The 25,154-nt window shown below is 38.9% G+C and overlaps 2 protein-coding genes across 6 annotated transcripts; one reads left to right on the top strand and one right to left on the bottom strand.

The window, feature by feature from the left end:
* Positions 1–476: 476 nt before the first annotated feature.
* LOC140226269 (C-type lectin domain family 19 member A-like) lies at positions 477–8,494 on the bottom strand. 5 transcript variants are annotated; one of them, XM_072306763.1, is made up of 5 exons: positions 8,359–8,494; positions 6,513–6,524; positions 4,461–4,882; positions 3,619–3,891; positions 477–1,112 (listed from the first exon to the last, which is right to left on the bottom strand). In XM_072306763.1, the coding sequence occupies exons 4-5, from the start codon at positions 3,889–3,891 to the stop codon at positions 846–848; spliced, it is 540 nt and encodes a 179-aa protein (XP_072162864.1). In that variant the 5' UTR covers positions 4,461–4,882; positions 6,513–6,524; positions 8,359–8,494; the 3' UTR covers positions 477–845. The 5 variants fall into 5 exon arrangements, with proteins under 5 accessions (XP_072162864.1, XP_072162865.1, XP_072162866.1 ...); XM_072306764.1 differs by lacking the exon at positions 6,513–6,524 and having other exon boundaries at positions 8,233–8,494; XM_072306765.1 differs by lacking the exon at positions 6,513–6,524 and having other exon boundaries at positions 4,461–4,868; positions 8,233–8,494.
* A 3,404-nt stretch (positions 8,495–11,898) lies between these two features.
* LOC140226557 (steroid 17-alpha-hydroxylase/17,20 lyase-like) lies at positions 11,899–23,369 on the top strand. Its single transcript, XM_072307010.1, has 10 exons — positions 11,899–11,949; positions 14,449–14,626; positions 15,363–15,536; positions 17,241–17,334; positions 17,850–18,008; positions 19,585–19,793; positions 20,146–20,268; positions 21,440–21,679; positions 22,025–22,123; positions 23,021–23,369. Exons 2-10 carry the CDS (start codon positions 14,461–14,463, stop codon positions 23,284–23,286), a joined length of 1,530 nt encoding a protein of 509 aa, XP_072163111.1. The 5' UTR covers positions 11,899–11,949; positions 14,449–14,460; the 3' UTR covers positions 23,287–23,369.
* Positions 23,370–25,154: the final 1,785 nt, after the last annotated feature.

Raw genomic sequence — 25,154 nt, 5'->3', positions numbered from 1 at the left:
AAATTTTCGGTGGCCTCCACGTTCTTCAGGAGTCTCGACCTGAAGAGACTCCTGAAGAACGTTGAGGCCACCGAAAATTTGAATACAATAAACTCATTCTTTATTGGCGAAATAATGCACTACTAGTTATTTCTTGATTCTTCAATATACGTACATATCTCCTGATATGCATAAGGTAACCGTGTGTTGATATCAGAGTTAATGTAGGGTATAGTGTAGTATATAGCATAGTATAGACAATGTGCGCATTCAGGCAATTTATACTTTCATTCACCATTTCTTTTGAGTCTCTCCAAAACAAACACAGTGAGAAAAAAGTGTGCTGCAGTAAAGCAGCCTCTCTCACTTTAACTTGCACTTTTTACAGTCTCTGACATTCACACTTCTCCCTACACAAATTCCATCAATCACAGACATAGATACAATGTGCTTATAGGACACACAATTTTAGTTATTTTCATAATTATTGTGTATTGATACAGAAACCACATAAAAAGAATCAGTGTGTAGTTAACGGAAGTCATGTTGATTGATTGATCGCAATGTCGATATAAACCATAATCTTCAATTCGTTACGACGCTATAGTTCTTTTCGATCTACCCACCATTATGAGCGAATATTTGTTTTTGGTGTGATAAAGAAATAAAAATTGTATAAATTTTTGAAGAATTCTACCAGTCATGGCACGAGGACTCTTCGTTGTTTTTAGTGGAAATTATATTCTGTTCCGAATGAGCGATGGGGGGGGGGAATGGTTGATAGCTTTAGCAGCAACAGATAAAAAAGTAGCTTAGAACCTAAACCCAAATCTGCGTCGTAACTTTCATACAGGTCACGGACGTGTTTATGCTTTTACTTTGCAGATAAACGGCATGTTCTCTTGGCAGTACATGTCATTCCAAACACGCAGGTTATCGTCGCCGTCATTACGACGCCAAACATGCACGCAGTCTTCAGCAGTCGACCCGTAGTAGCTGTTATTCGGCTCCCCGGATTTCCAGTTGTTGTAGTCAAAGGCAGAGTCGTCTGTGTTGACCCACGGACCACTTGATGTCTCTTGATGGAGTCCAAGCCAAAACCCGTGCACTGGATTACGGTTTCGTTCATTGTACTGCATGGAATGAGTTAACTGAGTAGAGTGAGTTCTCACAATATGTGTGTATGTACATAGTATATGTATATGATGTGTGAGTGTGTGTGTATGTGTGTGTGTGTGTGTGCGTGTGTGTGTGCTCTTGTTGGAAAATACGTGCCCTAAATCAAGTAACGAAAAAAAAAGAACAGAAAGCAATGAACAAACACAACTTCTCTTAAATCGTTAACAAACGTTTGGCACGAATACAATTATTCAAGGATTGTGTCAATACAAACATGTCTGACATCCTAAAACTCCTTTAAAAAGTACGAAATAAGTGAAATTAAAGATGCAAGACTCGCTACCTAATGAAATAGATACGGAAATTCGCCTGCCAGTTGCATAAAAGAAGAAAAACAATATATATGTTATGCATACAGAATGTATGAGTACCCCCGGCTAAATACTGGTTAGTGATAAGGATAGAGAAAGATTAGCGCTGGGTTAGGATTAGGTTCAGGATTAGGATTAGGGTCAGGGGAAGGGTCCGGGATAATTTTCCATGGGGTAATTGCCCTGGAACCGTTTTGACTATTTTAGTCAACATTACCGCAACCCATGTATAAATGGATGAATTTAATATTTGCTTATAATTATTAGTTTTATGTCAGGTGATTTAAAGAATAGCTGCCGTCTTCATGTCTAGAGCAGCCCAGTTTGGATGATCTTAGAAAAATGCAGCTTTGGGAGGAGACACTGTTCTGCTTTTAGGTAAGTGATAGTCACGATACCTGTCTATTATTGTAAGCACGCAAATAATCATTTTGGTTAATTTCTTTGTCAAGTTCTTATGCATATTATTTCTGTCAAGCTGATACATAAATTGATACAATATATAGAAGATAAAGGTCATTATTCTAAGAAGAATTCTTCTACGATATAGTTCATCAGTATAAGCTTCTTCCTCTGTATTCTGAAACTTAGTGTATCCTCGATTCCTTTGTTCTTCAATGTTTATACCTTAAAGACTGCATGTGACTATGACACTATGAATGCAATATTTTTTCCTATTTTGTTGTCAGATACACGTGTTGTCATTTTTTTTCAGTGTTTGATTTCCTTGAAAAAATGCAGAAATAAAATCGAACTGAACTGAAGTATAATATGCTCTGAAGCAAGCATTTCATAATCATTATTCTTATTACTTTTATTGCAGCAAAACTTTGATTGGGTAGCATAGCCCCATGCTATATATAGAATTCCGCAATTGAAAGGATAAGGTGGTTTTGGTTGGGCTTCATGTTTCGAACTTTTTTGCGAGATAATGAGAAATCTCATTAAAAATTTTCAGAGGAATTCAGAGTTTATTTGATGAAATTTGCTTTTTAAATAGCGGAGATATCCAAAGCAAAAGTGATCCTAATAAAAGGTGGCATCCACCTTTTAGTAGCATCGCTTTGTTTTGCTTTGTTTTTGGATATCTCAGTTACTTTAAAACCTACTATCAAAACATTTAATTGCTCTTAGAATGTATGTTCCCTATAACATTTCATAGGATGGTTTTGTAAATTATCTTGCAAAAATTTAAAAGCTGAATCCTCAACTCAACCAATGCGACACCATCCCTTTAAGATAGATAAAATAATAATACAATACATCTGGTTTAGTGTCAGTAGAGAAAGAATGTGTTTTGTTTGTTTGTTTGCTTGTTTGCTTGCTTGCTTGCCTACGTGCTTGCTTTTTATCTCGTTGATAACTTCAAAATTTCTTGCCGCAATTTAGAAGTCAATTTCAGCAGTATGTTATTTTGCAGAACCTAAAATATTGTCGTTTTCACTTCTTTAATTCCATTCTCAGTATATTATCTGATAGAATTTAATGTGGCATGCATTATGTCGCAATGAGTGACAGAAAAGCGTTTTGTTTTAGTAAGTTCAGTGATCTAGTTTGTTAGCCCAATAGGTTACCTTCTTAAATGCAGCATTTGCAATGTTCGCGGATCATGATTATTTTGGGACTTGACCGAACTCTAATGACAAATCAATATGAAGCAGAGTCTGATCCATAATACATTTTATGACTCTATTTTTAATTATGATTTTGTAATGTCAGCATAGCAGGGAGTCTTATTTATCTTCATATTTGATACAATTTCAAATAATTCCTGTTTATGTGTTGGCATATCATTCTATATATCCGAAAAACCTTGAAAGGCTTTCTCACCAGGAATAATGTTTCGAGCTAATCTGGTGCCACCTTTCGCACTGTTCGGAAAGATGTGAGTTAAATGTATATATCAGCTTTATGTAAATAAGATCTAATCACTCCTATTGTTTGTTGGTCTCTGTTTTTGTTTTTGTTTTTGTTTTTGGTTAGTAATGAGACAATTTTCAATTCCATTCATTACCATAGATTCGTGGCATATCACACAAGATAAGAGGCATTCAGGACCATGCAGTTCAAGAGTTAAAACACTGTTAATTGAAGCATTTGTGTTCGCATCCAATGCGTAAAATATTTCATTAATTTGCTTGACACTTACCACCCAGTCTGGAGTGTCCCCAGCGCTTGACCGGAACAGCTCGTAGGCAAAGCGGTTTTCGCTCTCACTGTGGATTGAAATGAGATGGCCCATGCCGTTGGTAGTGAAATGCTGGTTACATCTCTCCTCAGCAGCAGACCAAGTTACTCTGTCCCCGAAGTAGCGGTAGCAAAATCCCTCAAACTTGTGCCAGTACTGCGGGCAGAATTGGGCGTTACACGATGATGCCATAGCAAAGGCTGTTACCACCAAAATGCCCAGAAGTGACTTCATCTGTCACATGAAAATAAGAAGAATACACTTTGTTGGGCCAATAACAATACTACATCAGGCAGTCTTGACTCATATAGTTACAACGTGAATTTCATGATAAAGAAGTTCACTTTTCTTTTCATCAGTATTAAATCAGTATTCGGTTTTGCAATACCAAATTTAAAGTGAAAGACGCAGTTTCTAACCAAATCCATGACATTATGATTATAATCCCACACACTCACAGGCCGATAGACTTTACCTTTAGTGGCCATGACAGGACACTGTACTAAACCTGTCTGGAGAGATTAATTTCCAGAGTAGAACATAACAATGCTTAGCAAATACAATGTGTCATCAATGATTGAAAGTAATGAACCATATGGAGTACATGCATTTTTAACTGCCGCAGTTAGGGGATACTAGACGAGAAGATTTGATGGTTTGATAATTTTCTACTTTTCAACGTGATTAAGAGTCAAGCTGAGGCTGAAAAACTATGACTTTTTCTTTTTTCTTCTCTCTTCTTTTGTACGATGTGATTGTGTATAGTAGTGTATTGGTTTCTTTAACAAGCAGGTTGGACTTACCTTCGTTTGTTTTGTCTGGAACGACCCTCCTGAAGCTGGTATACGGAAACGGGTGAAACACCAGCTCGCTGGACAGATCAGTATGTAGGACACTACCCAGATGTTTACTTGTTTTCAGTATATAAACCTCCGTCAAGGTTGTGGATATGACAAAATAGTTTTGTCTATAATAATAATTGCTGGCAATATCAGCAAAACAAGTTGGACATAATAAACAAGTGTGGAAGATTCTAGTTCAGGCGCATGCGCCCCTTTAGGCGTGTTCAATCAGTTTGGTAGGAGTGGTCTCGACGGAGAAGGGATGGAGGTTGAGCGTACTGTGGACACGTCATCTCAGTGTTCATTCTTATTGGTTGCAGTCCTCTTGAAGGTGTTCTAGTAGCCTACACTCAGTGGCGTAGACAGGACCTGGGGTATGTGTGCTATCATATATTTTATAAGAAAAAATGATAATAACCACACATGCACACTCACACACACACACATACACACACTCACACACACACACACACACGCACACAGTCATATATAGGAAAAGTGGCAGTCCAGTTTCGGGGGAGGGCAAGAATAATTACATGTATGTATTCAATATTCAATATTTTGTCATGATGATGGGGAACACTTGGGGATGATCATGTCAACCCCCACCCCCCCCCCCCCCCATGTGAGCTGGGGATGCATCCCCCACTCGCTGTTTACGCCCTTTTGTGTACATGTTTGCACTCTCTTTATCCCACACTCAACATAGCCGGATGTTCGTTCAATCTATAAACTATGTACTCTCTTTACTTTAACTATACATCCATCATAAAATCTATAATATGTATATCTCCGGATATCTCCAATAAGATGGTTTGATAGATATCGTAACTGATCGACATCACTTGTAACATGTAATCAATGAAATCCATTTTCAGATGTCATTGATTTTCTCAGTTTTTCTCTTCCCCTTCTTTCTCTTTTCCCTATTTGTTTCAATTATTTTTTTGAATATTTGTATAGGCCTATTATCATAGTCATGATAATTCATTTACATACAAACGCCTAGATATACACATTATGTGCGTGTGTGTGTGTGTGTGTATGTATGAATAGTGAATAATACTCTTGAAGGCAATGAAGCCTAACTTTTTAACCAGAAGCTCGAAATTAGGCAGAGTGTATCTTGTTCTATACATTTTTTTTATTAAAAAGGGGAAATGTGAGGCGATCCCGTACAGTAATTCGTGTGGTGGATGCCATGTTGTGGAGGGGATTCTACACCGGACCGCACGGAGCAGCCCACGATGCGGGGTGTAGAGAGAGTGCTACTTGTTGCTGGTGATACCTTCAAGTCAAAATTGCTTTGTGATGTCTCAGTTGTTTTGTTAGAAATTGTTACATTTCACAGAGTGATTTATTGAAAACCAAACCATACATAATCCCCAAGAAGCACGGCTTGTGATGAGTGGCGCCCACTATAGCATTATATACAAACATTGTGTGACACCTATATGGTTACAGTATATTTTCGCAGAATGCCGGTATACGAAGCATTGTGCGATGTCACAATTTATTGATTTGTGACGGACATTAACATCATTATATACACTCTAAAATAATTCGGATCAGAACTGATCCGGAACTTAGGGGTCCGTTGGGGTCATACCCCGTTCCGAGTCAATAATGACTGAGAATTTGGTCATGAAGACCCGGAATGGGGTCACCCTGACCCAATTCATGACTCTGAATGGGGTCATATCTGACCCCATTCCTTGTTATTTCTGATCCGGCACGGGGTGTGACCCCCAACGGACCCTTTCCAGGTCAGTTCTTACCCGGATGTTTTAAGAGTGTATAGTTGTTCTGCTAGAAATTGTTACATTTCGCAAAGATGACGATACGAAGTATATAGTGTGCGATGTGAGAATAGGTCTATTGTAACATCATTTCACAAATAGTATCTATTTGGAAAATGTCGTCATTTAAAAAAAAAAAAAATCGTCATTTTGCAAATAGTATGCCATTGGGTGTCAAACATGTCACATTCTGACCAGAGCCTACAATACCTACACGAATACCGGCCTATAGACCGTTTCAATTTCGATGGCCTATTCACCTACCGCCGCTAGCGGCGCTATAACGGCCGCCATAACTGGGGGCCAACTAGTTTGCAGGCACAAACCCTTGTTGGTCGTAAAGGAGTCTGCGCCAAGACTACTACATGCACCACTTTGGCACTGTCCCATAGGCCCTGTGTTGAAGAGGCTGCAGGGTAGTGGTGCGTGTATTAGTCTTGGCGCATGCAGACTCCTATACGACCAACAAGGGTTTGTGCCTGCAAACTAGGGGCCAACGGGGGCTCCCAGCGAGCTAGCTACCCAGCGAGTTGCACTTGCAGCTAGCAGCCCAGCGTACCCATCGCGCATAGTTAGCCGGGCGCGGCTAACTCACTGTGGAAAAGTCATTCAGCGGCATTTAATGCCTTTCTTTTGGACAAATTGAGTAATTCAGACATATCGATCTAAAATTAATGAAAGCTTCAAAGGATCAGAAAAAAAAACACATATTGTGCAGTTGTTTAGGTGCACAAAATAAAATAACAGGCGAAAAAAACGGAAATGGAAGCTGCACGTCAGTGTGTGAAATTCAGACACTACTGACGCATGATGAATATAATATATGGCCTATGCCTAATAGATTCTCTATTTGATTAGGCTAAATCACTGCATATTCATATTCGTGAAATAAAGTTGTTCATTTTAGAAGACAGGTTCAGATGAAAGATTTTAAGAATTAATTAAATATATATATATATATATATTTTTTTTTTTTAAATGCTTGGTGCAATACTTACAAAAGTTAGAATACACTTCCTGGCTACTAGTATACTACATTGTATATGACAAACATTTTAAAGCCTACACTACAGCCAAATGTATGTTTCAAGATGTGTAAAAAAAAATCTTATATTGTAAATTTTTACTTCTGCACTAAGCGTTCAGCATTAAATTGACCATATTCAATTTGGGCCTGGAACTCTGAATTTGAATTAATTTTTGATAAAGTGATATTTATAGATATTAAACTGCCATGAATGGTGGCAAACATCCGCGTTTCATAAGCATAATTCATATTAAGAAAGTTTGATTTGAAAATCACTTTTGTAGATTATAATTTTAGGCGTTAGCGCGATGTTAAATGCAAGGTTACTTAGACCTTAAACAGTAGAATGTTTGGTTGTTGACATCAGGCGACGTAAATTAACTTCTTAAGTTTGTACGGCTAGAAACGCCTAGATTTGCCTTCAGTTTGGTTTACTTAGACTTGCCGGAAGTTAGTGACAACCGAAAATGATATAGGATGTAGCTAACGTTAGAGGGTTCTAGGTAGAAGTCAATAGGTCTAGACGGGTCTAGATCTAGTCTGGACTGTTGCCTAGAATTCTAGACAAGATCTACAAAACGTTAGACAGACTTTACCCCACTGGTCCGAGAAAAGGCAAAAACCTAAAAAGGTTTAAGTTAACTGATCTGATAGCGCCATATCTACTATCTAGCTCAAAACTGATTCATTATTTGTATTTATTATATCAGTTAACTGCTCAACAGTCTAGGCTTACTATCTAGACGTCTGTCTGCGCCTAGCCATAGTTCTCCCCAGGTGTTTTTTATCCTCTTACACAAATGTGAATAGATCTAATGTTAAGCTTACACGCGAGTACCCAAGTCATCGCAAAAGAAATAGAGTCTAACGTGTTACAATTCCACTCACGGATCGTACCGATATTCACCTTGAAGTTCAAGTTTTGGCTACAGCCGTATATGCCATGTACCCATTCGCTCATAGCCGGTATAAGTTGTTTAATTTTATTAATTAGCTAACGAAAAAAAAAGTAGACGTTAGAGTTGTCACAAACCCAGATGCGTCGATCGCTGCCAGCGCCAGAGATAGCTAGCTGGCCGGCTGGCGCCGGGCGGTAAAAGCACTGGCTGCCGCTGGCACCCTTGCCACGCACGCACGGCGCTTGCCGACCCGGCCTGGTTGGCCCCCAGTAATGGCGTCGCCTTAAGAGGGCGCACTTCCATGAACAGTCGCTTGAATCGGTCTATAGGCCAAGGTGAAGCTCTTTCAACCAATTATACTAAAGAATACAGTTTCAATCAAACTGTATTATAGGCCTGTAGTTCCTGCGATATGTCTAGTGTCAGATAGCATGACCATCTACACATGCTTTGAACGAAGTGTTAACGTTGCTGGTAGTACACCATCGTTCAATTTCCATTCGTTCATATCTATAGCGCATAACTGATTTGTAAACTTGTGCATTCTTCTGTTTTGCTCCTTTTGGCAAACATCGAGACCGAATGCCATAAATAATGCACCCCCAGCAAGCACATAACGTTTTCAGAACGTTTCCTAAACGTTTGTTTTTGTTTTTTGAGGTTCCGTACGTCTTCATATAAAATGGACGTTTTGAAAATGAGAAAATCTAAAATTTGGAAACAAGATAAAAGACACTGACGTCCGCAGAACGTCCACAGAACGTTTTTAATATTCTTAACAGGTTTTCTAACGTCTATAACGTCCAAAAAAGTTCTCTGCAGGTCCTTAAAAAGTCTGAAAGGATTTGTATTGGTCTTTTAAACGTTTAAAACACATTTTTATAACGTCCATTTGAAACGTTTTAAATTCGTCGAAAACCTTCCACAAAAAGACGTTCTGAAAACGTTTAGACAAAACGTCAAAACAACGAACTTGGATCGTTTCAAGAACGTTCAGAAAACGTCCATAAGTGAGCTGGGTCATAGGTCTGACCAAGGAGGTTTGAGAAATAGGAGTAACAACAGTCTCATTCCCTTTGATCCCATGCCGCCATGCCACTCAGAAATAGTTGAAGCACAAACTGTATGTGCTAAACTGGAGCTGCCTCACAGATAGGAGGACAATGTTATTGATTCATGACTATTGTGGCATTGGATCATGACTCGTCACTCTCAAAGGAAGATTATGTCTTTATGATGGTAATTGCTTTTCGTCGTCCCTTCTTAGAAAACAAGCGGCACATTAATAGTACAGGCACGGGGATGTGCGAATAAAAATTGTACAAAAATTGATGAAATGAAAATAAAAAATACTCGTTTTTACATGACTTTACACTAATCTAACATATAAATACAGGGGCCGCGGAACCGGGGGGGGGGGGGAGGGGGCTGGGGGCTGGAGGTTGCAGCCCTTCCCCCCCCCCCCAAAAAAAAAAAACAAACAAACAAACAAACAAACAAACAAACAAACAAAACAAAACAAAACAAAACACACAAACACACACTTTTGGGATTGTAAAAAAAAAAAGAAAGAAAGAAAGAAAGAAAGGGGAAGAATCGGGGGGGATCACACTACCCAAATTTCTCACAAAAAGTGTGCTTCAAATCGCCTTTTCTTGATTTTAAAAACGCAAAAGCTCCATCGAGCGCCCACTCCCACACCCGTCCCCTCTTATACCTCAATAGACTTTGTACATACACACAGATGATGCACACGCGGAATAAGAGCTAAATGCCGTGATTTTGCAATTAAGAATTTCCTGAAAAAGTGCAGATTATTTCCATTAATATTTTTTGGAAGGGGGCGGCTAGAAAAGTATTGCACCTAAAGTTTGCACCAGCTATAGCTGAATTTCAGGTCTGAAATGTAAAATCACCTTCGTGTGAGAGGAGAAATATCCCTTTATGTACACCCTCGTGTGCATACATTTTCTGTTTGATTGCTTAACAGACAGTGTTCATGAAATTCATTGTAACAATCAATACAAGAAGTTTATTTAAGCTACCGCTTTATAGGCAAATTATTCAATCCACATCAAAATAGCCTGCTACCTTAAACAAGTGGGGCCATTTCAAGTCGATAAAAGGCGCAAAAACATGCATCAAATTGCACCATTTAAAACATCAAAATGCAAAAAGATCCCACACCCTCCCCTCTCCCGTTCACTCCGCTCGCTCAGGCTCGGTCGCTTCGCTCCTTTGCATAGTAACCGCCGCCCCAGCTCCCATATCATAAGATCATTATCCCGCAGGCTACGCCTGGCGTCTAAGCGGGAGGGGGGGGGGGGCGTTTGAAGTCAATAAAAGACGCAAAAACATTAACATCAGATTTACAACATCAAAACACGAAAGGTTCTCACCGTGGGAGGGGGGAACACCCCACTCCCACTCCCACACCCTCCCCCCCCCCTCCCGTTCCCTTGGCTCCCTCGCATATTAAAGGACAAGTTCACCTTCATAGACATGTGGGTTGAGTGAATGCAGCAATATTAGTAGAACACATCAGTGAGAGTTTGAGGAAAATCGGACAATCCGTTCAAAAGTTATGAATTTTTGAAGCTTCTGCTCAGTCATGGCTGGATGAGAAGACTACTATAGCTTGTGATGTCACTTGTGTACAACGATATAAAGAAAGAGTAAAGAAAATTCATCAAATTTCCATTTTTCTCTCATAACAAAAGAACACGACTTCTCTCTTTCAGAAGGCAGGGGGAATAATTATACGTCAGTAACAAGTCGAAGAAATGTGCACTTTATTCAAAAAGTAAAGTTTTTTGAAATTTTCTTTTTATTTTCCTTATATTGTTGTACGCATGTGACATCACACACTGTAGTAGTCTTCTCATCCAGCAATGACTGCGCAGATACTTTAAAATTCATAACTTTTGAACGGATTGTCCGATTTTCCCTAAACTTTCACTCATGTGTTCTACTAATGTTGTTGCCTTCACTCAATCCACATGTATTTATATGAAGGTGGACTTGTCCTTTAACCGCCGCCCTCCCAATATCACAATTAAGATCATTATCCAGTCTATGCCGGTGCGTCTAAAAAGCTGAAAAAAAAGTTCCGCGGCCCCTGAAATGAATAAAGAACTATACCGGTACTCGAAAATTATACCATATCAGTTTCATTTGTCGAAATTGAAGCGATCGGAAAGATGATAAAATCGGCTTTGTAGTGAGAGTACAGTTTCAAATATTTTCACGACATACAGCTCGACAGCTCAGGTTTACCGTCGAACATATCTTGGACGGGATTTACTCTTGTTTCAGAGAACATTCAATTTAGATTAATTGTTACGTAAGGAAGGCCGAAGGAAAGTGGATCCTCAAGCGTAAAGTTATTATACCCGTGAAATATGCAAGTACAATGTACTGTATTCTTACTCGTAGTGGGGGGGGGGGGTGTGAGGGTGTGGGGGTGTGGGGGTGGCGGGGCGGGGCGGGGCCCCTGGGCGGAGGGTCCGCACTTCATCAAGTTTGCTTGGTTGTGTTGTGTTATTCATGACTGTGTTGTGTATATGCGTCGCATTATACAGTCCATAGATATCTGCACTGTCGATGTTCTGTCACAACAAGCCATATGAATATAGGCAACCTACATTGTATACCTACGCGGTGCTCTCGTGTTGACCGTCGACCAGCGGCTACGAGCTAGCTTCAAGAGGACTCGGTCGGTCTCGGTTAGAGCATTTCAACCCAGTTATTTCATATCTCCGTATATTATGTTATTTATGACCTGACAGCTATATGAGGCAAACGTAAGGTATTACTTCGCACCGTTCTCTTGTCGAAATTAATGGTGTCGTTAAAAAAGGGTAGAGGAGGATCGAGGAGGAGAGCCAAACCAACCAGACACCGTGCGAATCAAGGCGAGCCCGTGTGCGCAGCGACAGACAGGGCTGTAAATTTAATTGTAATACACGAGTTGTATTATAATGTATTCACGACACTAAAGTAACAGGGTCCTACTACTATAATTTCTTAATGTAAATGATATTTGCTTCAAACAGTCTTTTTTACACAGCCTGAGGAAATTAAGTTTCTTGATAATATTCATTGGACAACGCCTACATTGTACATAAATTCACTAATTCAGTGAAATATCAAGTTAGAGTAATTTATAACACTATAACAGAGTCGAGATTTCATGTCATCATTGACATTGTTATATACTATTGTTAGGTAATGACTAATGTGGTGGTGAAGTAGTCTTGCCCAGGAAAACAAGGTTTATAGACTTGTAGGTATCCTCTTCAGAGTCTTTATGACTTTAACCCATTTAGGAATTTAATAGAATGAGTCTCGTGTATACACGGGCAAGTGTCTTGTGGAAAACGCACGTTGTAGCAAAATCAGCCTCTCCTCCACTGGTTGACAGATTTATAATTCAGCAGCTAGAGCAATCATTGCAATGTCTTAAGGTCTTGGCGGAGACACTGTGAGTAAGGTAAGGTACTGTATGTATAATTATGTAGAGTCCAGCTTATTTTAGACATCACCAGCAGACAGTGAGGGATCAGTAAATAGCACAATATTTTCCACAGATAGGCCTACTGTAGAACTGCTGAAGAGTCACTTTACGTAATAGTACATTCAACAGAGGGGAAAACTGACAAGTATACAAGCAATCCATAAGCCAAAGCCGTAAAAAAAAACAATACCATACGTAAGAGAAAGGATGTTCATAATTGCAAAACTTGATAGGGATTCCCAATTTTTTTACTTGTTCATGTGACCAACATTCATATTTTGCCCTTTGCATTGTTTTAAGGAGAAAATGTGTAGCCTATTGATGTTGTTGGGTTATTTTTCTTCATTGTAGCACTGGGTAATGGTAGCTACACGCAGCCGCGTTGCTTCGCGACAGCGGCTGCGTGTAGTTATGGGTAATGGTAAACTCAGTGTGTTGGTTTATATACATGCATCTGAGGAACAAACATGAAGAATTGCACTACTTCCAAATCTGATCAGTCATTGAAATTCTTGCAGTTGGTTCTAAGGGCAAAATGTAGCAGAATACTTGTAGACAGAATGCTTTAAAAAAAAAAAAAAAAAAAAAGCTCTGTAAAGATAATCTTGTAACCATAGTTTATATTGATAAGTTAGTTTTTGTCATATTGTACAATGCACTACTTTCATAGAATTTCAGTAAAATGAATTTAAGAAGGTGTATATGTACAAGCTGAAATTTTTGCAGTGGTTAATTTATTCGTGCTAATTTCATGAATCACCTTTGGTCTACAAAAAGATAACTATTATTATGAGCTGATATAGAAATCTGCAAAAACAACAAGAAAAAAATATAACTTGTTACAAAACAAAATAGCAAGCCATGCCAGATGGATTGCTTGCAACTACTAGCAATAGTAGCAACTACCATAGGTCTAGCGCTATATGTGGGCCATATGCCATCTGGGGCTTGGCAATAGGCTATGTGTACCTGGTAGGCCTATAGTCCAACCTCTCGTATCCAGCAGACATGTCAGGACTGGCACTCATGCAGATAAGGGATTTGGCTGGATATGGGAGACTCGTGTTTAACCTGTTGAGGACGAGTCCCGAGTATACTCGGGCAAGCGTCTATGGGAAATGGGTGTTGTACAGCAAAATCAAACCGTCCTCAACGGGTTAGTACACACAGCTGCCTACATAATGGTAGCTGCTGTACGTGTCATCTATTTCAGGTAGCATTTCTGAACATGTCACATCCTCCTCAGCTGGTCTGCTTTCAAAATTTTCTGATAAAATCTTGCTCAATGAAGGATACCCTGTACCATGCCCTGATCCAGTGAGAGGTTTTCTGTCCTTGTTCTTGCGGTGACTTGGGTGTAGTGAATATCTGAATGTATGTTATTTAGATGACAATTTGTAAGTGACTGCAGATGACATAATTCATGTGAGTTTGTGTAGGAATTTTGTTTGAATTTGAAATCCCCATTGTCCTCGTAATTGTTAGAGAAAAAAAAAAGAAGAAGAAAAGTCATGGCGAGATGGTGTCTGGATCATAGAGAAATCCAGATAAAGGGTGGCTGGATAGGAGAAGTCAAACTGCACTTTGAATGCAGAACACACTTCCATGCCAAAATTTCAGCTTGTACAGTACTTCAGTAAGAAGGTCAAAATTGTCCTCAATCTGTGACATTATATTTACCATTCATGGTCTATTTACATTTACTCAGGAGGTATCCAGTATGAAAGACATCCTAGGAATGTTTTCCAGTGTAGGTCAGATCAACAGTCTGACCATCACTGCAGCTATTGGACTGGTCACCTTAACTCTGGCTTATTGGTCAGTGAAGAGACCACACCGCTTTCCTCCTGGACCAAGAGGGCTGCCCATTGTGGGGAGTATCTTTGGTAAGCACTACTAGACCATGGACTAGAGTTGCAACTTGTAGTATAAATGAATCAACTAATCAGTTCTGACCATTGTACTTGGTGCATCAGTACCACTTGTAGTATAAATGAATCAACTAATCAGGTCTGACCATTGTACTTGGTGCATCAGTACCTATACTCATTGCAGCTGACGATCAAACTGCAAGCCATTTAATGAAAAGAGACCAGAGAGATTGTATATAAGATGACATGTCACAAAATTCAAAGAGATCTAGTGCTTTTATGCTGTGCCCGCTGGTATGATAAGGGTATTTCTGCCCTTATCCTTCAAGCTGCCTGTACATTCGAGTAATACACAATATGTGATACTGTAAAAGTGGAAATTTTCGCGCATTTTGTGCAACCAGAAACTAGCGCGAAAATAAAAGCATGCAAATATTTTTGCTTGCCATATGTTCCTGTGCGTTATGTCTTGATTCCGTGGAATTAAAAACATGCGAAACTCTCCTGGCTACCTGGCTAAGCGCGAAAAATTAGTCGTGCGAAAATGTCCACTTTTACAGTATTTTGTACTGATATATGTGGGGGGTGTGTGTGTGTGCGTGTGTGTGTTTTGATGGCATGACTTTTCTGTTTGAAAGTCATTGCCATTTACGGTACCATCATTTGGACTTTTTGAAAACTATGTATGAGATATGGTTGATCTAATAACTCCTTTACTGTCTTCTATATAATTGACAATGATTGTATCCAGGCATGATTGACAGCCCACAGATTGTATTTGGACAGTGGGCCAAGAAATATGGCAACATCTTTGGTTTCAAGGTAGGAGAGCGATGGATGGTGGTTCTGAATGGTCAAAAAGCCATCAAAGATGCTGTCATCAAACAAGGAGTGGATTTTGCTGGACGACCAGATTTTCACTCTAGTAAGTTTCCCGGAACAAAAGTGACTATGGTAATTTTGCATTGTTTTACATAATGTACCGGTAAATTAATTTTCATACACATCGTTGCATAGCCAAGTGGAGGAGCCAAGTGAATGTGTACAACTAGAGGAAACACAGTGGTGTGTGTTCGTAATGTGCGATTGCAAAGCATTGATAAGTCACTTAGTTAACACACAAAGTGTGACACTCTTCATTTTGTGGGAAGTAGTGAAAACTGTCATGAATGCTGTCTTTAGTAGCATAATGGCTGACGGTTCCCTCATAAAATGGAAATAGAACACATGGCCCATCCCTCACCTTCTTCATGTTGTATGAGCAAACCCAGGAAAAACTACTGATAATTGCCATTTCTTGCAATTGATGACCAGTTTTCTGTGCTCCTGTCACATTTGAATGTTTGTGTTGTAAGAAGATCAGTGCTTATAGTCACTATATGCATCATGCAAGCTATTGTGCACTATATTTGTACTAAACCAAAGCTGAGAAGTACCTTGTATAGTGGAAAACAGCTGGGTATTGATCAGTTTATATACAGTGTACACACATGATACAGTTTGGGCTTCATTTAAACCCAAGGAGTTATGTAACACTTTGATCATATTATTGCCCTACCTCTCACATCTTGTTGAATGTCTGCTTTAACCCGTTGAGGACGAGTCCCGAGTGTACTCGGGCAGGTGTCTATGGGAATTGCGTGTTGTAGCAAAATCAAACCGTCCTCAACGGGGTCTTTGCTCACTATACAACACATGCCATCCAGTCATAGAAACATGATCATATGACTGAGATTGTATCATAAGTGGTATACACATATATCATAGGTAATACTGTAAGACAGCACAAGTACAATATGCTGCTTTCCAGAACACAGATGTGAATTCTTTCTTTCTTTCAAGGCATGTCATGTCTGGCGCTTTTCCCTTTAACATACGCCAATTTCAGAAAGTATTGAAATAGTTTAAGCTAACATCACACAAATTCATGTCCAAGGTTATCTCCCAAACCATTTTCTGTTCACTTGTTACATTGCAAAAGAAAAAAAATCCTGAATTGCAAACAGACACAACATGATATTTGACAGATCCATTTACCTGTTCCTTCCATATTGTTGTCATTTGCCAATGTATAACACTTGGTATACTAGCATCCCACTGTCAATGGACTTGTAGGTGGTAATGATGTTAGGCAACCTGTTTGCAAAGCCAAAGAGACATTGGTTAAAGGACTGAGCCCCATGAAATGTGTGGTGTTTAATTCAATTCGAGAAGCTTATGTTTTATTTGAAAATACATTTTGATGTTTGTATGTGTACTTCTTCAATTTGGTGATGTCTGTCATAAGTTAGATGACAATATTTGTGATTTATCTTCATGATATTAATTGATTAAGATAAATCAGTGAGAATTAGCAATTATTGAATATCAGTGTCTGAAGCCAGAAAAGCTGAAATTAAATGTAGAGTTATTCCTGCACAGTGATTAACCTTATAAACTCACCAAGGTAGGATTGGTATTATTTCAAGATGATTTCTAGAATAATTGTTGTTGTGTTTTTTTTTTTTTTTTTTGCTGTGTAGAGAAATGTATTGTCACAGCAATTCTTATGTATCAAAAGATATCTTTGGTGTGCCATGCTTACATAGTATGTTTAATGTATTTTATATCTGCTTTCCTGTACTTGCAGTTGAGATATTCACTGAAGGCTTCAAAGACATTGCGTTTAGCTCCTTCTCTGAAACCTGGAAACTTCATCGCAAGCTGGCTCACACTGCCCTGCGGTAAGTTGGAATTAAAATTAATGTTCTTTGTTGTTGTTGTTTTTTGAAAATCAACATATCCTTCTCCAAGTTCTGCACAACATGTTCATTGTATGTAGTATGCCCTTGTCAGTTACCTACAGTATAAATGCTCACATTGTATCTTGGGTGCAGCATTGGGTGTTCACTTTAAATGGCATCACATTGGTTCATGGAGGAGTCACATGACATACCAATGTGCTTGTAAACATTAGCAATAACTTTCAGTTTTGAAACTTTTATCTATCTCTGAACATAGCAGCAGCAACAAAATTTTTATTAAAGGGAATCTATATCCCCCCCCCCCCCCAACACACACACAAGCACTCCAAATGAAATATGGCTATACATCATACAGGTAGCCAGTCTCTGGTCTTCATGTATGTCTTCCTGGACAATGAACTGACAATGACTGAACACTCCCATCACCATCAGAATCATGATTACTTGTCCTTTGACTCCTAACTATTGAATGTAACTGTCTTTTCTTGTCACAGACATTTTGCCACAGGGGAGCCTCTGCAGAACCTAATCTCCAGCATGTATCCCAAGCTGGAGAAGGCACTGAGTGAGAATGGCAGCAAACCAATCAACCCAAAGATCCTCCTCAATCTTCTCCTCTACAACATCCTCTCACAGATGTGTTTCGGAAAAAAGCAAGTTTTGATTCTCACTTCTAAGTCAATGTATATGAGTAAACTTTAGATTCTTTAATAAAAGTTTGATTTTAGGTCTCCGTTTACTTCACGTGATGTCAGAAAACTTTGTGTTATGAAGTTTCATATTGGAATGTAGACGATTTGTCATGGATTTGAGAAGAAAATGAAACATGTTTAAGTCCTACCCTTGTTCTCCTAGTAGTACAACCTTGATTTGTCTCAGTGTATTAATGATGCAAATGCACCCTGTGCCATAGGTCAAGAAGAAGGGATGGACAGATAGACACAGTAGCCAGGTGTACTTCACTATGTACACAATATACACCAGGTGTGTGTTACGAGTGGTAGTGTATGTAGTGGCTCACAAATGCTATGTGTTCCAAAAGAACTTAATCCAAAGTGTATATGGTTTTCTTGTTTGTATTCATTGACATGTTACAAATTCTTAGTTATCAGGAATAACTGTTATACTCTTAAAAATCAGTTTCAGTTGTAGATCTTGAATTGGACTGATTTTGTCATCATTCCTGATTCATAAAGGGTTCAAGGAAGAAAAAGTGTTTGATGGGATAATTGTGATTGTATTAAAAGATGAACTGTTCTGTGAGAAAAATGCCTTTGCAAAGAGAACACCAGCATCATGACTTTAAACAGTCCTTAGCTCAGATAGCTCACTCATGTATTTGTCAGTCTGCCTGCAGGAGGTTGGGAAAATGAGTTCATTTCTTTGGGTTACTCTATAACATTTGCCTTTGAAAGCTTCTATGTTCAACACATTGAAGACTAGTCCCGAGTAAAGTCAGACAGATGTCAATAAAAAACATGTAATAGAGCAAAATCAGCTCTTCTTGAATGGGTTATGGCTTGTCTGTTCGATGGAATACAAAGTTTCAAAGGAGATATGTATGTGCAATGAACTACTCAATACAAGTAGTACAGTTATTACAAAAATATTGCACAATTTGAATTTATCAATAAATGGAGATGCAACCTAGCATGTCTAGTTATGGTGAACATAAGTAAAGAAAAATTCATCATAAGTCTTGCTTTGTGGCCAGAAATCAAAAGTGATCAATGAAGTAATCGTATGGTGTATGTACATAGGTATTGGTATATTTTATACTACGAAAATGATTACATCAGGGGGCTTCTCATGAAGCGTTTTGTGTAACAAATTTGTCGGACATAATTACTCTCAGCCAATCAGATGCGAGGACTTCATTAGCTTATAACAGTCTGTCAGAAAAAGATATCTGACAAAATACCCTTCAATTAATATCAGATGATGCTTGTCTACATATGGCAAGAAGTTAACATATAGCTCCTGTAGGTTTCTGGTAGTGTCAACCCCCTCTCACTCAATGGAAGCTAAATTACAGAGCAGTCTGGAAAGGGACATCACATGTGAGCCAGATAGAGGAATACTCATAGGGATGCCTGCAGGTGGTCCAATGATATTCAAGAGCCTGGTCAGACTGGTCTTGGGCTAAAAGGTTCATTGGATGGCACAGTGTCTTCATGCCAAGTTTTGATCTTCATTTCTTTCAAATTCCCATTTATCTACATATACCAGGTATGAGCTAAATGACCCCAATGTGACAGGCTGGATGAAGATTAATGAAGAGATCAATGAGGGCTTTGGTCTCGGTCTTGCTGCAGACTTCTTCTCTTGGGCCAAGTATCTTCCTACCAGTGGGCCCAAGCTGCTTCGTGACACAGTTACCACCTTCTTTGTGTTCTTGAAGGAACAACTGAGTGGCTTGGATAAGACCTATGATCCAGGTTTGTCATCGTTTAAAGGTGCTCAAAATTTACTTTGCCATAGAAATCAAAGAAGGGTAATGGGATTCACTGTTACATTACAAGTAAAGGACACACACACACACACACACACACAAATATTTACAAACAAAAATGATATAATAGATTGGTTGCATAGGCAGGTGGATCCTCTACACACATGTCTTTTAAATGTTTTCTCAGGGGATTTTCACATAATCGCTATGGACGGGTACCTGGTAGTAGCTGGAACAGGTTGGAGTGTATAAATAAAGAATCATTACAAATGTTGAAGATGTATAGTCTTTCTCTTGTTCAATGAAGTGTATGTTGTTTGTTTGCTCCTTTCTTGCAGAAAACATTGATAACTTCTACCACCTCATGCTGAAGGCCCAGGACGATGCGAGAAAGGAGGGTGAGAATGTGGAGAAACTGACCGACACCCACGTCTTTCAGACCATTGCTGACATCTTTGGAGGTGATTTTTTTTTTTAAGGACAAGTTCACCTTCATATACATGTGGATTGAGTGAAGGCAACAATATTAGTAGAACACATCAGTGAAATTTTGGGAAAAATCAGACAATCCGTTCAGAAGGTATCTGCACAATCACTGATAGAGGAGAAGACTACTACAGTGTATGATGTCACATGCGTACAACGATATAAGGAAAATAAAAAGAGAATTTCACAAAACTTGACTGTTTGAATAAAGTGCACATTTCTTTGACATGTTACTGACTTATGTTAGGGGTAATATTATTTCCCATGACTTCTGAAAGAGAGAAGTCAAGTGTTCTTTTATTACGTGAGAAAAGTGAGAAAATCTTGAATTTTCTTTATACTTTCTTTATATAGTTGTACTCATATAATATCACAAGCTATAGTAGTCTTCTCATCCAGCCGTGACTGAACAGAAACTTCAAAAATTAATAACTTTTGAACGGATTGTCCGATTTTCCTCAAACTCTCATTGATGTGTTCTACTAATATTGCTGCATTCACTCAACCCACATGTCTATGAAGGTGAACTTGAAGGTGATGCAGTCATTGGTCCCCAGATGACTATCAATTATGCTGTCTGCTAAATGAATTGAAATTTAAATTTGTATGAAGATTGTTTTTCAGGATAGCTATTTAGTGAAAACATAGTAAACCTGTAAAAATCCATGAATTTCTTACTTTCCATGTAGTGTTGATGGAATTTCTACCATTTTACTGTATTTATCAAATGCATCTTTAATTTGTTGAGGGACTGCACTTCAGAGTCACGAAGTGTGCAGATAAGTCACCTCCTGAATGAATGTAAATCGTGCCATTGCAAACATCCACAGTTACATTTAGACAAGGGCCCTTTCTTGCCATTCATGTGTCATCTATATGAATTACAGGCCAAGGTTCCCACACTGTTTAGACACATTTGTCAAACCTTTCTTACTGATGCCTTGAGGTGGAATAAAACAGTAGCTAGCCATTCTCTTCAACATGCTCATCTGTTTTGTAAATGCTGTACACTGTGATTGATTTGGATGCTAAAGTTGATTCCATGAACAGCACATCTCATCGGTCTAAGCATTTTCTTGGGTTGTATTACCAATTTTAAAATATCTATTCTTCTTTTTCTCATCCCTCTTATTTTATACTTTCCAGCTGGGACCACAACTTCTGTGGAAACCTTGTACTGGGCCATTGCTCTTCTAACAGAACTCCCAGATATCCAGAGGAAGGTCCAAGAGGAAATCGATGCAGTCATTGGTCGGAAGCGTGTACCAACCATTGAGGATCGTGGCACACTCCCGTACACCGAGGCAACTCTCTATGAGATCATGCGCTACAGCAGCATTGCTCCCATAGCTATCCCACATGCCACTACCAAGGACACTGAACTACGTGAGTTTTAATCAGCTGGCTCCAATCCTCTGGACCATGACTCTCCTTTAAACACTGTGGGTGTAGGAACAAGGTATACTGTGCAATATCTGTGTTCAGAATTGCCACATCTTGGAGACAGTGTTCGATTGAAACTCAACTCGGCTGTTAGCAGTTGCAGTAGTTTAATCTATTTCACTGATTGCATTGCAATGTGAAAAAAAAAAACATACTGCTGCTAGTACTGTCTGAAAACTCCCATGTATTCCATGTATCGCATTTCTGCACATGCTAATGTCAGATGCAATTGTTCAATGTTCTTGTGATAAAGTATGAACACACTTCCTATTCTGTCCCTTTATTCAGATGGCTACATCATTCCCAAAGGAGCTGTTGTCATGATCAACACTTACTCCATGCACTTTGACCCCCAGGAATGGGATGACCCAGACTCCTTCAAGCCAGGTATGTAGCCCAAAGTATGTTTTATAGCAAGAGCAGTTTTCAGGGAGGCTAGGGGGCTTTCACACCAGGCTTGCATGGAGTTGGGTCCTGCAGCATACTGACCATGCCAAGCTCATGCCCAACTTGGTACCAAATTGGGTGAAGGCTGCAAAAGGGTGTAAGAGATGGACACACACAAAATTAAATATGTTAAACTTTCTGCATACTTTCAGCATTTAGAGCTTTATTTGGTGAAATCTGAGCAGATAACTCTGTCAAGATTAGCTTTGATGCAGTGACTTTGCTTTTATCTTGTTTTCCACATTCATGTTCATCAAACAACCACCAAGGATATGAAAGCATTGGTTCAGTTGTTCCTACATGTGTGCCATTGAGATTTTTCACACTAAACACACTTTACTTGTTATCACTGAATTTTGAGTGACGGATATGGAGGATTTTGCATTGATTGTTGATGATTCATGGAGAGTTAAGCTGGTCTGGCACCATGCTGTAAGAAAAGAAGAGTTAATCAAAAACCATGAAAGTTCAGAAATTTTCATGTAGAGCAACTCAGTGCTCATATTTTGTGCACTCTGATTATGTCATCTATTGTGTGATCATGAATGCAAGTAGAAATGATAACAGTATTACCTAACATTAGCATTTCAGACAAGCTTTAGAAACATAGTAATATTTGGTGTAGGGTTTCCTTTCAACTTCACCCAGACTTATCCCTTCTATCTGCACTCTCATGTAAAAACAAAATGACTGAAAACGCTGTTAAATGGTTACTGAGTTGAAACAATTAAATAATCATATCACAAAAAGCCCTTTAAGATTGATTTGCTCATACGATATACTTCAGTCAGCAAACCTAAAGATATAAACTTTGACATGTTGTGATCTCCTGTACAGAACATTTCTTGGATGACAGTGGCACAGTCCGCCAGCACCCTCCCAGCTTCATGCCTTTTGGAGCAGGTCGCCGTAGCTGTCTCGGAGAGGCGGTTGCTAAGGCCGACCTCTTCCTCATCTTCTCCTGGTTCCTCCAGAATTACACCTTCTCTAAGGTACCGGGTAAGGAGAGCGAGAGTCTCCTGAACATGATCCCTAAAACAGCTACAGGCCGTCTCTTGACCCCCTATGAGGTCATCATCACACCCAGGCCGATTGAGGAGTGATCCCATATAGCACTTCTCTTGACTTCTCTTCAGGGATTCTACAGTCAACCTCGCCTAAGTCGACCTCGCACAAGTCGAAAACTTGGCCAGAAAAGTCCTGATTTTCTCTTTACTTATTTCTTTAAAATAATCTTTCACAAGTCAAAGTTTTACATGTCGAATTTCGCCTATGTCGAAGATAATTTCGAGTCCAGATTTGTGTAAATACATGTAATTTCCCTCGCACAAGTCAAAGTTTCTTTTTTCCCATACGTTATTCAAACATGGAAGTGAGCATTCTTTCATTCTTTACCAAACAAACGAAGGAAAAAATGCACTACTTTGTAATAAAATACTTCCAAGAGTCGAATACAAGTTAAACCTAATGTCCCTTGTATCCTTGATGTCCAGCTGAGAAGAACATAAATCACATGTTCCAGGTTAGAGGCAAGCCATGTGCAGGCGGCCCAGCAGGGTTTGTTGGGAAAAAGGGAGAAAGAAACAATCCTCACAATCTCCACCAATCTCACTGAGTGGCAAATGTTTGCGAGTGTAGCATGTTCAAAACTTCTTTGCGACAACAAAAGCTGTTTCCGACAATAAAAACAATCTGCAAGTTTGACTGCATTTGCTTACGAATTTGTTTGCAAATTCCCTAGTATTCACTACGCCCACAAACATTTGCAGCTCAGTGAGATTTCGCGGAGCACGCGAACGATTTGTGAATAACACGAATGGAAAAATCCAACATTCGTAAGTTTTTATGCAAATGTGTTCGGACAATGAAGCAAAAAAACAAAAACATATTTTTGCGCAGTTTGTGCCAAGTTCTCATGATTCATGTGTAAATGTCGTGTGTACTTTTGCTAAAATACAGGGTTACTTAAACGAATAACACGCATCGGAAATGCAACCACGCAAATTTTTCAATAATCATCGGAGAATAATGTTTCCAAGGAGATTGATAGCTGTCTTGAGTTGAAGATTTTCTCTTTCCTGTATTTCTCCTTCCTTTCCCTTTCATTTCTCCGTTGCGTATTTGTGTGCAGACCATCACTTTGTTGTTGTTTGTTTCTGATGACCTAGGCTACCCCACAATTAACGAGCATCTTTTTTCCTAGGTTCCCCCACACATTATCTTAAGTTTCAAATATAATTTCCGCATGCATTGAGAGTAATTTAAAGTGAATTTTGTGATCTTTTTTTTTTTATATCAAAATTTCGTTTTCATATACAGTGTATATAGTTGCTTAATGAGTGGATGTACTACTGTAGTATGATATAATTTTGTCTTGCAGAAAACGTAGAGCGTTAAAAGGTCATACATCAAACATGCGCCAAACGTTAGTGAGAATGATTCAAAAGGTACATGAACAGGTATCGCAGTTATGTCGTAAAATGATTGGAAGAACTTCGCGGATTTCGCGAAACATACACGAGACAATTTCCAAAGTTTCAGGGTCTGTTCAGAGTTTCACGAAGATTTTGCAAACATCGCGCACGTCTGACGAAGGTCTCATACATAATGACGAGACTTTTGAGACATTTTTTAGACGAAATTATGACCAAATCATGACCCATTGTGAGGAAAAGCTTCACAAAAAAAAAAAATCAAATATTTTTGAAATTCTTGCTGAAGTAACGACATCCCCAAACAATTGACGACGCCTCCGAACTCCTGCGTTCGTTTGATGAATTTTGCAGACTAAAATGTGAGTGTTAGATTTTGCCACTCACGACGTGACCACATAAAAAACGCACATTACTCGCAACACATTTCGATTATCGCAGTCCAGTAATTGAGCTTCACGATTTTTTTAACTCAAACAAAACAAAAACCATCTAATGTAATTTAATGGCCAATAAAAACATAAAAAAGACACTGCGTT

The sequence above is a fragment of the Diadema setosum genome, chromosome 3 (assembly GCF_964275005.1).
Source record: "Diadema setosum chromosome 3, eeDiaSeto1, whole genome shotgun sequence".
Taxonomy (NCBI): domain Eukaryota; kingdom Metazoa; phylum Echinodermata; class Echinoidea; order Diadematoida; family Diadematidae; genus Diadema; species Diadema setosum.
This window is presented reverse-complemented; position numbering and strand designations above follow the sequence as displayed.